At 35.6% G+C, this 13264-nt stretch overlaps 1 protein-coding gene and 1 long non-coding RNA gene across 3 annotated transcripts in view; one reads left to right on the forward strand and one right to left on the reverse strand.

The window, feature by feature from the left end:
* Positions 1–1069: 1069 nt before the first annotated feature.
* On the reverse strand, positions 1070–2336 carry LOC141557566 (uncharacterized). The gene is made up of 2 exons (XR_012486829.1): positions 1754–2336; positions 1070–1584 (listed from the first exon to the last, which is right to left on the reverse strand). It is a non-coding gene; the product is annotated as an uncharacterized LOC141557566 (long non-coding RNA).
* RBL2 (RB transcriptional corepressor like 2) overlaps positions 1887–13264 on the forward strand; it is a 38804-nt gene continuing 27426 nt past the window's right edge. The window contains exons 1-4 of one of the 2 annotated variants that reach the window (XM_074293404.1): positions 1887–2251; positions 5449–5579; positions 6978–7178; positions 10760–10824. In XM_074293404.1, the coding sequence (XP_074149505.1) occupies positions 1991–2251; positions 5449–5579; positions 6978–7178; positions 10760–10824 (658 nt within the window). In that variant the 5' untranslated portion in view covers positions 1887–1990. Of the gene's footprint in view, positions 2252–5448; positions 5580–6977; positions 7179–10759; positions 10825–11014; positions 12320–13264 lie in introns of those variants that run through there. The other variant, XM_074293405.1, reaches the window with a different exon arrangement.

Below are 13264 nucleotides of genomic sequence, written 5' to 3' on the forward strand. Positions count from 1 at the left end.
TTTTAGAGGAGAGTATTTTGGCCATATTTTCAGGGTGCCTTAATAAAATGAGGCAGGATTTAAACTTTTATTAGAATATAAAACTGTACTTATTTTAAAGGATTTAAAATTACAGGCTGTCAATTACTACTTTTTACTCCTCTGTGATATATAAGTTATGAACACTGAATACACTTCCCAGTGCAGATAAGAGTTTGGGGAAACAGCACTGCTGCAGGACTGAAGCCTGAACTGTTTTTTCTTCCATGTACTCTGAACCCTCTTATATGACAAACGAGGAAATTAAATCCCCAAGAGGCTAGAACTTGTTCCAAATAATACAATCAATCAATGGCAGAATTTGGGACTATCCTCTAGGTCTTCTAAATTCAAGTACAGTATGCTTTATTAAGCCCTTATTTTTATTCTAACAGTAAACAATTTCCCTAATTATTCTGACTCGGTTTCCCTGTTTCTCAATTCAAAACCTTCCCTCTCTCTTTATCAGAATACCTGATAAGGATAAAAGATCTTATGTTTTAGAATATCAGAATCCCTCTCCCCATCCCAAGCTACCCCACTTATCAAGATGCCTCTCCCCATCTCCAGGGTTCCTCCCCCCATTATGTCATCTCAGGTGGCTCACCCCACCCAGTCAGTGTCTCTTCTCGCTCTCAGCACCCTCACTCTGCCCCTGCCTCAGTCTATCCCCCTGCCACGTGTCTGAGCCACATTTATTTGTCTTTGAAAACTCAAATTTTTTGCTGGATGCTTGGAGATAATAATCTCAATTCAGCCCTGCGACCAAACCATGGATCCATTTGGTTCCAGTATATCTCTCCCTTTAATAAACTACTAAATACTCTCTAATCTCTATCTTGCTCAGTTTCTCCAGCATTACACAGTAACAATACTCAAAATGAAAAAATGATCATACATAAAACTGCCAACTCCAAATTATTTGCAAATTTTAAAAAAGTGATCATTAACTTTAATAATATGCCCTGTTTATTTTTGTAAGCCTTTCTGATCAATATATTTTTTAAATTTTGCTACCAGTTGTTTGCATAATGGTAGTACTACATTTGTATCTTATTCAGATTCTCCTTTTTTTATTCTGCTTATTATATCTCTTTCAATCTCTCAGGCATTTCCAGATCATTCCCGATTTCTTAGGACAGAATGTCGCATGAGGTTCAATTTGTTCAGGCAATCTTCAGCCACTGACTCATACCTTATTAAATGACCAAACTGAGGCTCACCTTGATGAAATTCACCTAATTACAAAGAATACGGGGTGGGAACAAGAGCCCAGGCCTCCAGACTTCATGCTTTCACTTTCCATTTCTTCAACGAGAGTTGTGGAGGCAGAGAAAAAAGAGATTGCCGGTGTAGACATTGAACTAGGTCAGCCATGGGAACGAGATGTGAGCTGCAGTCCTTATAATGGCAGCACTTAGCTGTGTGACTTTGGTCAAGTCACTCTACCCAAAACTGTTTCCTTCGCCGGTCTAAGGAGGTTAAGATATGTCTTACAAACGTAACAAGTTCTGGTTGCTTCAGTTACTCCTTTTTGTGGATGAACACATCGTTCCACCGCGTGTCCTAAGAAGAAAAAAACAAAATAAAACAAAACTATGCACCCAACCCCCTCGTCCCTAGCTACAAGTGGCACCTGTCCAGGGGATTCATACATTTGATCACCTCCACTATAAAATAAAAGCATGGACTTAAATGACTTAGTAGCCGCTTCCAATTTTTAAATTCCTATGACCTCAAGAAACTCCTCCGAAGACACAAAATGGGGTTTTCTGTCCCTCGTGGGCACCCGACGTGGACTACAGCTTCCAGGAGGCCGCGTTCGCAATTACGGCTGCTGGAGCGGCCACGTAACCGTTGGCGGCGCAGGCGCGGTGCGGGCAGCCGGCCGGGCGGGCGCTTCGCGGTTTGAATGGCTCTGGGCCGGGGCCGCCCGCTCGCCTAAGAAGCGGCCGCCGCGGAGCTCAGCGCGATGCCGGCAGGGGCCCACCAGCCTCCTCCGCCGCCGGCGGCCTCTGAAGAAGAGGAGGAGGACGGCACGGAAGAGGAACCGCCAACGGAGGATGGCGGGGAGGAGGCTGGGGAAGAGCGTGGAGGCCCTATCGGGCAGATGCCGGCGCCTCAGACGCGACAGCGTTTTGACGAGCTCTGCGGCCGCCTCAACATGGACGAGGAAGCGCGGGCCGAGGCGTGGGAGAGCTACCGGAGCATGAGCCAAAGTTACACGCTAGAGGTGCGCCCGCTTCGAGGGAGGGACGGGAGGGACGGGCGGGCCTGGGGCAGAGCCGCAGCCGGATTTCGGGCCTGGCCGCCACCCCTCCGAGCGGAGTGCCCGCCCCCTGCGGACGCTGCACGCACGCACGTAGACGCACACGCCGCAGGGCGCTGTATACCTTCCCTATTTGCTGGGGAGCGGGAAAAGTTACTTTTCGGGGCGGTGGATTTAAAGGGTGGGTGGTTGGGTGGGCCTGAAGCCTGATTTGTGCCGAGGCTGGAACTCTGCGTGACCCTGCGCCGGTCACGTCCTTTTCCTGAATTTCTTTTACTCTTGTTAATGGAGGGATCGGAGTTTCCTTTATGCCTTAATGTGACTAGTCAGTAAACCTTTAGAAATGCTTGCAAGTACAGGCCCTGTTTTAAGTGCTGGGGAGGCAAAGATAGAAGGCAAGTCCTGAACTACCTGTCTACTGAGGAAGGTCACACATAAAGAAAAAGGGAGTGGGAGCGGTGTCATGTGACTGGGAGCCAGAGGAAATCCTGCTGCTGGGGGGGAAATGGATTGGAGGAGCTGTGATGTCCGAGTTAATTTCATCTTGCAGAATGAGGAGTTCCTAAATCAAGGAGGAGGTCATCCTTGAATAAAGTTGTTTCTGATTTGAGGGATGATTAATGTTACTAAACTCTAACCCTGTATCAGCTTTATGGAAGGTATCAGGTACTTTTAGCCTGGCTGACCTAAGTAGTGTTTTCTTATTAGTAAAAGGTGGTAAAAGGATTTCATTCACTGCTGAATTTGGAATTACAAGAGCTAAAATTTAGAATTGGAATAGACTTGACATCATTGAGAACAGCCCCAATCTAAGTTTCTTTTCACCCCAAAGTCCTTTTAATCTAATACCTGAACAACACTACATTCTAAAATATAAAAAAAAGTTTAATAACAAATAAAATAAAATATTTATAATTAATTTTATTTAATAGAATAATAACAAATAAAATCCAACCATTTAGCATATTTTACTTCATCATTATTTGTAAAATATATATATATATATATATATATATATATATATATATATATATAGTGTAATACTTCAAGAACATTTATGATGTATCAGTGAAATAGGTAAAGTATAATTATTATGCCCATTCTCTAGATGAGGAAACATTTAGGCCCAGTGACTTGCCTGAATTACAATGCTAGAAAATTTCAAAGCTGAGAGGTATATGTGTTTCATATACCTTAGTAAACTGCCATGAGGGTAGGAACTGTCTTCACTAAACTTTGTGCCTTCTCTCATACCTAGGGTAATGCTTTTAAATGACCCATATATTTAATGTATATGTACATTAAATGTATGTATTGACTATTTAGGATTAGTTCAAACTATGGAAAATATGCCAATCATGCTTTTGGATAAGAATGAGCCTTGGAGGTACTTCAGATATCAAAAGAACTGCACAATTCTTTTATAGATTCTATTAACTGACAGTATTTCTTTCCCTCTCCAAGTATTGACACAGTGACCTACAAACTAGAGAATATTTCCTTATTTATCCAGTTAACCGTATACTCTGCTGGTATCCTTTCACAGACCATTGAAAATTATGTAGAAATCTTTATGCTTTTTCAGATGTTTGACTATTATATTCTAAGAACTAATATTTAAGAAAACACCAAGTAAGTTCTGCTGAGAATTGAGGCTTTTAATGGAATGCTGATTTGAATCTTCATTTATTATATCTCTTAGTGACAAAAAGGTTTTTATTTTGGTGATGTTGAGGAACGCTTGTCTCATTACTTAACTTTGGTCTTCTCTATGTTGCTTTCTATATTTTAACTGCATTTTCAGTTTGACAGATCACATTTGCCTAGTATTATGCAGGCAGGTGTTTTCTGTTTGATAATAAAGGTGACATAGTAAATGCCACATTGCAAATTGGAAAATAAAGCTCATCTTGTTTAGAACAAAATTTTACACTTTAGTCTGTCAATCTATGCAAATTATATAACTTACAGTAGTGAGGACAACAGCTGTTTCTTGCTTGAATTGGGATGTATTCCTATTTTCCCTAAACAAGGGGCTTAAAACTTAAGAATCCATGGACATTTAAAAAATATTTTGATAACTTTATTTCAGTATAATTGGTTTTCTTAGTAATTCTGTATATTTAATTTCATGCAAAGTCTGTACAGACTCCAGATTCTGAGGAGTCTATAGGCTTGTGTTTATGACACAAAAAAAGCTAGGAATCCCTATCAGAATCCATTAATTAATGAATCTGTTATTCTAATAAGCATGCTTATTTTCTGTCTCTTTTAGTTCTTAAGATGATAGTGATAGTCAAAGGGTCATAGAATTGGAAGGGAATTTATGCAAACATTTTCCAGTCTTTGCATTTCACAAGTAAGGGAACTGAGGCATAAAGATCTTGATTTGGTCAAAATCACACAACTAATCTATCTTAGCTTTTTGAAGTGGGGGGAAATCAATTGGTATATCACTAATTTAATTTGGAGATTCTATGTATCAGGAATAGCAGGAGAAAGATTTTATAGAAATATGATATTACAGGAGTGTGAAATGACAGTTTAAATTAGTGTTCAGGGTAAAGTATGAAGAGAGGATTATGGTGTCCTTTTCCTTCTGTTTTAATTAGGAAGAATTCTAAATGCTATCTAAGCAATTTGCTTCAGCATCTTTTAAGTTAAGGTCATTCTTACATTTTTGAAGATAACTCTGAAGGTCTCCTTAGGAAAGTGATTTCTTTGAATTCCAGCCACTTAGACTTTTCATCATGAAAAGAGTACAGGATATCTAAGTAAGGCACATGTTGCTTTGGAAATTAAACCCTGTTTTTCTTCTCTTAAACATGAATGTTGAATGGAATGTCAGTGAAACCATTGGTGTCTTTGGGAAATAGCATCGCCTACCTGCATTTATACTTAAGAGAATTTGGGTACAAGTCCTGGTCTGCCACCTGTGTGACCTTGTATAGATCTTTTGCTCTCTCTCAGCCTTAGTTTTCTCACCTGTAAAATTAGGGAACTGGACCAGGAATCTTACTTAATTCAAACTTAATTTGACTTCATATACATTTTGTGATTCTGAACAAAATGATTATATATTAAATAAGATTACAATTTAAATTCCAACTAGAAATTTTTTATATTTGACTTGTTAATTGCAACTTAATTTTATTTTACAGGGAAATGATCTACATTGGTTAGCATGTGCCTTATATGTGGCTTGCAGAAAATCTGTTCCCACTGTAAGCAAAGGGACAGTAGAAGGGAACTATGTCTCCTTAACCAGAATCTTGCGGTGTTCAGAGCAAAGGTAATCTATAAAATTCTAAGGAATAGAGTTTGATTTATATAAAAGCCTATTAATGATAGGTCAAGAGTTCTTAATCTAGGATACATGAATAGATTTCATGAAGTCTTTGAACTTTGATTAAAAAAAATTTACATCTTTATTTTCACTGATCTCTTACTGAAATTTAGCTTTCCTTCAATTACTTTTAAAAAAATTTTATGAGAAGGGGTCCATAGACTCTATTGGACTTTCAAAGTAGCCTATGACATGCAAAAAAGTTAAGAATCTCTTTTCTAGATTAATATTTCTTTATCAAAAGTACAGAACATTAAAGAGAGATAATTTAGTCTGCAATTTTTCAGTTTGTTTTATTGGGGAGAAACATTATAGTGAGAGAGATTGTTGCCAAATGTTTTTTTCAAATCCTGTTAGTCATGATCACATTGAAAGATACTTTGTTGTTCTTTGTAGCAGTTTGAGAAAACGGTAAGAGAAACCCTAGCTTTGAAATGAAATATATTTGGTAATCTTCACATAACTCTGTACATTGTTTATGGTTATGTATAATTGTATATTTGCATGTGTGCATGCATAATATATATGCATACATATACATATGTGAATGAATATTAATTGTTGTTTTTATTTGGATATTATTGAAGTAATTATAATTGGTTAATTATAGATAGATGGTGATTTAAAAAATACTGTTTAGGTTTGTCTTTCTTTTTAAGTATGGACCAGTGATTTCATTAGTATAGTGAGCTGATATTACCTTCCTTCCTTTATCAGTGCATATCAGTTCTATAACTTAAATCTTATACATCCATCTCCTCTACTGGCTTGTTAAGTAAGCCTCTGGTCACAAAGCTAATGTATATCAGGTCTTGATGTCAAGGCAAGTCATCCATCCTAATATGCTGTAGTGTCCCTTTGTCCATACTATTAGTTAAAAACACTTAAATTCTATATTGCAACATTCTTTTTGTTAAATTTGAGGGTTTGGGGTTTGTCCTTTTGAAACCAGTAAGCCAAAGTGTTTATTGTTTCTTTATTTCTTTGTTATTGTTATTTGGTTTTTATTATTTATTTGTTATTGTTGGGTTTTGTTATATGTTGTGGTTACTTATTATTTATTAAGGAATTGTTATAGAGAATTGAGTTAAAGATTTAGCCAGATTTATGTATGTACACTGGGTAAAGATTTTAAAATTCTGAATACATTGGTTAGCACTGTCAGAACTCTATATTCACAAATACAAATGTGTAACTGACTACCTATTTAGAATGACTATTATTAAGTGCCTTTTGGATTGTGATCTGTATCAATGTTCAAATAGAATAATAATTGAAGTCATTTGTAAACTTATGTTAATTAATTTATAAATATCTTAATTCTCTTTATCTTTTAAACAACAGTTTAATTGAATTTTTTAACAAGATGAAGAAGTGGGAAGATATGGCAAATCTACCCTCACGATTCAGAGAACGTACTGAAAGGCTAGAGAGAAATTTTACAGTATCTGCTGTGATTTTTAAAAAATATGAACCCATCTTTCAGGATATTTTTCGATATTCTCAAGAGGAGCCACCTTGTCAACAGAGAGGACGGAAATACCGGTAGGACTTTCTGTTAACCAAGAAAAAGTTTTCCATCTTGAGGATTAGCTAATCCTATTTCATTCTGTCTTTAAAAGTTTAAATTACTTTTTCCCCCCTAAATTTCGATAGTATTATGCTCATCTATTTTTTTTAATCATCTTTATGTTTGTAAATACTTCCACAATTTATAGAGTTCTTTTGTGTATTTTCTCATTTATATTTCAAAACTATTCTGTGAAATAAGTAATATAAATACAATTAACTCCTATTTACATATGAAGTGATTTAGACTCAGAGAGGAAGTTATTTACCCATGATTACAAGTAGCATTTAGGAAGTCTTTTTATACAGAGAAAAAAAGTTAATTCTACTATTGCTACCTGGCCAGGATCTAATTTTACTGTCTCTAAAGCAAAAAGCTGAGTCTTTGAACATATGGGAAAGAATAAGACAGAGCATTTGAATACACATTTAGAAACCAGTTGCAGTGGCAGTATAGGATTTTCAATAGGATTAAACGCATTTTAAACATGACACTGCTAAGTTGAGTCTAACAAAATAGTGATTTTTTTTTTGTTGTAGAAATACGCCAGTTATTCTTAAAACAATATCTTTCTACTTTTAGCTTGTACTTTCTGCGGTGGCTGATAAAATTGGGAATATTTGTTATTTCTTACTTCCAGTCCAAGCCATATAGATTCCTGTCTGCACAGACATTTGATAGATCTGCAGTTGCTCTCCTCCACTATTCCCACAACTCCTCATCAGAGTTCTCCCTTAGGACAATGGATATCCACTGATCGACAGCAAAAAAAAAAAAAAAAAAGTATTCTGGTTTAAGAGTAGCCAGAAAGCAGGGTTTGATTTCAACTTCCTTAGTCGATTGAACATATGCTTTTGAAATCGTTCCCAAAGAGAAGTTTCCCCAGCTGTCTTTCATTTACCACTCTCTAGTTAGCTTTCTGCTGGTCCCCACAACTCATCTCCCCACTTGGAAAGCCTCTTGAGTTGTGGGGAAGCCCTGGCAGGAAATTTAGAGTCAAGTTCATACAAAATGTGAACAGAAAGTGGGCCAATTTGATGGAATGTAGAATTTGTGAAAGGGAGTAATGTGAAGTTAGCCTAAGAAAATCAAAACCATTGTGGAGATTTTCAAATGTTAGGCTCTGGAATTTTCATTTTTTTCCTATAGATCATGGGGAGCTCCCTGAAAGTTTTTGAGTAGAGAGTAACATGGTCAGATTTGTGCCTTGGGAACATTATCTTGGTAGCTATATGCAAGTTAAGTTGGAGAAGGATAAACTAGAGCATGGGAGACTAATTAGGAAGCTGTTATAGTAAAACAGGTGCTGAGTAATGAAGACTTGTATTTGGGTGGTAGCTGTGGTAGTGGAAAGAAGAGAACAAATTCAAGATGATGTGGAAATGGAATTAACAAGACTTTATAATTGATTGAACATGGGAGGGGATGAGGAAAGAGAAAAGTCAAGAATTCCTCTGATGTTGTAAATCTGAGTAACTGCTCTTAATGGAATTAGGGAAGTTTGGAGAGGGACATTTTAATGAAAGGAAATGTGATACTTTGTACATTTTGATTTGAGAAATCAATGGAAAATTTAGGATGAAATGTTCAGTAGGCAGCTGAGGATAAAATGCTGGAGTTGCAGAAGAGAAATTGGGGTAGGGTATATAGATTTGAGAGTTGTTATATAGCTAACACTTGAACCCATGGGACCAGACAGGATTATCAAAGGAGAGTATATACAAGAAGAGGAAAGGGCCCACGGGGCACTACAGGCTAAAAAGGCAGCAGTTGGAGGATGACCCAGTAAATGGATCTGAGATCTGGGGAGAATAGTGTCATGAGAGCCAAAAAGGAAGAAATGAATGGTCCACCGCATTTCATATGCTGAAGGGTCAAGAAGAGGAGCACTGGGAAAAAAAGGTTATCAGCATAGGAGCTAACAGGTAATGTTGCAGAAGAATTTCAGTCCAGTGATCAGGCTTCATGATGTCAGATTTCAAGAATTGAGAAGTGAGTGATGGGGAAGTAGTGATGGGGGAGTAGAGAAAGTGATTATTGTACTTTTTTCTAAGAATTTAACTCTTTCTCTAAAAGCTTCACCTCTAAGCCCTAGCCTTTTTTATTCCTTCAGATGTGTCTGTTCCAAGTCAGTATCCTTTTAATAGATGGCATATAGTCAACTGATGTTATGTGCCTAAAGTTGTTTTTAAACATACAGTAAAGATCTCTAGATACAAGCTATGGAAAGACACACTATCTCAGGGCATTTTGATTGGCATGTATTTAAATCACTGATCACTTCTTGTACCTGCTCATTTTATTCTTGTTCTCATTGTTAAACTTCTTTTGCTTTAATTCTGACTTTTGGGATTATTGTACTAATTCTGCCACATGAGTCATTTTCCACCTCCCTCCTCTGTCTCCACCTCTCTCCCTCCACTTCTTGTCTGTTTCAACTTTCCAAGTACCTGCACATCTGCTGTTCTGTCTTCCCTTTACATCTACTCCCTTGGTACAAAGTGGAAAATGGAGCATTACACTCAGTAATCTGCACCTCATTTTTGTTAATTATCCCCTAGACTAAATTTTCTAACTAGTGTCTTTTCTAAGAATTTCGCTCCACTGAGCTTACATAGCATCTCCTGGGTTCTCCTTTCTTTAATGTTATTCCAGCAGAATGTAGAAGTTAAGGTTGGGGGGAAGGCAGGTAGCAGGAATTGAGATAAGGAAATAATGAACTAGGTTAGGCCAAATTGTGGAGGGTCTTAAATAGCAAACTAATAATTTTAGAGCTAACTGAACAAATAATCAAATAAATAAAATTTGCAGATTTAGTAAGTACAATTTTAAAGCAATAAAGTGATAAATAATTTGATCCAGTATCCCTGTGAGTTAAGTGTGGTAGGTTTTTGGATATAGTAGCTATTGACAGAGCTAAGACTAAAATTCAAGTCTGCTGATACTTAGAACAGGGCTTTTTCTTTCACAATGCTAGATTAAGCCCGTGAGAGCCAGTTAACTTGCCTAAGTGTTGACAAATACCTGATCAGGAAGCCATAAATTTAAGAAAGTCCTAAAACTTCTCTTCTGAATGCTTTTTCTCAGTTAGCTTACCCAAAAGTACATTGAATATGCATTAAAAGCATGGAAATAGAATTTAGAGACATAGAAAACTCATACAGAAATGAGATGGTTAACTTTTATTTGGAGTGGTTTGAGATGGAAAAGTAGTTTTACAGAAGGAATAGGACACATAGGACAAATTTAAGAATCTGGGTCTTCACATTTCCTTTATAGTCTGATGTCATTTTAAAAAACACTTGTTCATTTCTATTTTCTTTGCCCTTTAAACACCTGCATTTCAGCATTTTTTTCTGAAATATATTTCCCCAGCTATTGCATATTCTTTTTAATTCTAAAGGGAAAGAATTTCCTATCAAAGTTGAAATCCCTGATAGCTTTCCATGTAAAATAGAATCCAAGACTGTTGAACTCAATTGTGAGTTTTTGATTTTTAATTTGTGGCACTCGTAAAAGATCATTTCTAATTATCTTGGTTTTTCTCCCCCCAAAGGCGGCAACCATGTACAGTCTCAGAAGTTTTCCAGTTTTGTTGGGTACTCTTTGTATATGCAAAAGGTAAGAGAACCAGTAAAATTTGATGTTATGATTGTACTTAATAATTCAGATATTAGCATACAAACTCAATGGACCATCAGAATGTTTTAGATTTAGGTAGAAATAACCATATATCAGGGTTAACTTTGAAAAACTTCATATTTCTTTTCATTAAATATCCTTAACTGAATCTATCTTTTTAGTATTTGGAGGATATTGAATATCTTTTTCTGTATGAGTTATTTTTCAAAACTAAGGTATTGAGTTTTTCACTGGAAATACACTTTGTTCATTACTTGTTTATTATGTAAGGACAGACTCAGCTTTGTGTTTTTTCCTTCTTTGGGAGTGAGGGAGACTCAGGATGGTGTCTATCAATTGTGATTGAATTTAGACTCGTTACAACTTGCTCAAGCTAGAATGTCACTTAAACTTTAGACAATTGGTTTTCTACCCTCTCACTTAATCCAGTTACCATAGGTCTGCTTTTCATAAAGTGTATATCCACAGAATTTTTAAGCTCTTTATAATTCTAAAACTAAAAAAAAAAAAAAATGTTTGTCAGAAGCCTTCCCTTTTAGAAAGTGTACTGAGCTCTACATAGCTTATTTGTTACAGTTTGAGCTTCCTTTGCCTCTGAGCTGCCTTGATACAGTTACAACTTAAAAATAATAAAGTCCAAAGAGACTTTAGATTGAAATGTAATTTGGTATTATCCGATATCTAGTATATTCCTTTTATGTTACAGATGAAACAACCAAGCTTAGAAACAATAGTTAACAGTTTACAGATGTTTACATAGCGAATTACTTAATAGCAGAGCTTTGAATTTTAAGGAAGATTCGAGGCAGGTGTGCTGCCAAGAGTTATCAAACTAAGCCATTCTTATAGGTCACTCTTCAATTTGTTCTGTGTGACTATGTGTTCTAATAAAGCACTGCTGCAATGGTGGGGGGGGGGATATCCTATGTGGTATATAGCTATCTAGAAATATTTCATTGGATGGTAGGAGAGCTCTTCTTGATATTTAACATTAATTTCATTTAACCTGTTATCATTATATAGATACTTTTTAATATGGTCTCCCAGGTCAGACCTATTTGTAATGTCAAAATTTATAGGTAAGGTAGATTATATTTCGAAATTGGACAACCCAAAAGTTTAAATTAGATTTGACCTTTAGAAGCATCAAAGCTCTTTATGTTTGGAACTTGTTTTCTTTGAGTGGTGACAGTCTCTGCTTCCTTATCTTGGCAACCATGTGCCAGTGACAAGTTTGGGCTTGTTTTGTATCAGGCTTTGTAGCTTGAAAACCAATGAACCAATTTCCTGATTCATATTCAACGAGACAAGCAGATTTTCATTTTTAACCTCTTTTCCGTGGTATAAGATGGCTTAGATTTGCTTACATGATTAAATCTTGTAATAATACTGTAAATGTTCGCTAATAACTGTGGTTCTCTTTTCTTACTAAAAGAAGAGGAATGTTATTTTTTTTCCTTTAATTCATACCAAGGTAATGGTTGTCTTTTTTAGGGGGGCTGGGAGGGAACATGAGGTAAGTAGACAAATAAGGAAAAAGAAACCCATTATCCCCTTTTGAAGAGCTAGGTATGTGAAATTCTTGAGGAATCATCTTTATTGTTTTAGAAACAATTTGTAAGATGTCTTTTAAGTTTCCTCTGAGTTAAATATTTTTAAAATTAGTCTAAAGAGGCATATTGTTAAAATAAAAAAAGAGAAGATGAAAGATTAGAAAACTTATATAAATATAATTTTTAGCCTAAAAACATAATCATTGATGTTCTTAGTTGTAAAGTTTTTAAAGTTTACCTATTTTAAGTAGAGACTCAGATTCCAAATAAAAGCTAGTTTTCATGTTTCTTAAACATTTATAGTCCTTTATCATTACATATCTGTTAAGTTTTTGTTTTTTTCTTATAAAATGACAACACTTATTTTGGGTATATATGTATTTACTTTTAATTTCTAGTCATTTTAAGTAGTTTGGGTTTTTTTTTCTTCCTAGATATAAAATTAGCATTAGTATGCTGCAATTTGAATAATACTAGAGTTTAAAAACCTAAAGTTTTACCTGTACATATTGTATTTGCAGTTTGTAATAATTTATAATAATTTTCACTTACAAATTAACTGAGATATAAAGTCATTTATACATCCAGAATATGAAATACTGCCAATATTGTGGTGGCAAAAAAAAAAAAAAAAAAAAAAAAAAGCACTGATTTTATTTTCATTTTTTTGCATACTTTCCTTAGTATAGTATAGTACTTAGTTTGTACTATTGTTGATTTATATAATTTTCATTATAGAAGTGTACCTTGCTATAGAGTTCCTAAAGTTTCTCTTAAAGATTAAATTTTTCTGTAAGCTTTACATATTAAAAAATTAATGTTAAAACCTTTGGTAGCCGATAGGTAATTATTAAGTATTTGACTGA

This window comes from Sminthopsis crassicaudata, chromosome 2 (genome assembly GCF_048593235.1).
Source record: "Sminthopsis crassicaudata isolate SCR6 chromosome 2, ASM4859323v1, whole genome shotgun sequence".
Lineage (NCBI taxonomy): Eukaryota > Metazoa > Chordata > Mammalia > Dasyuromorphia > Dasyuridae > Sminthopsis > Sminthopsis crassicaudata.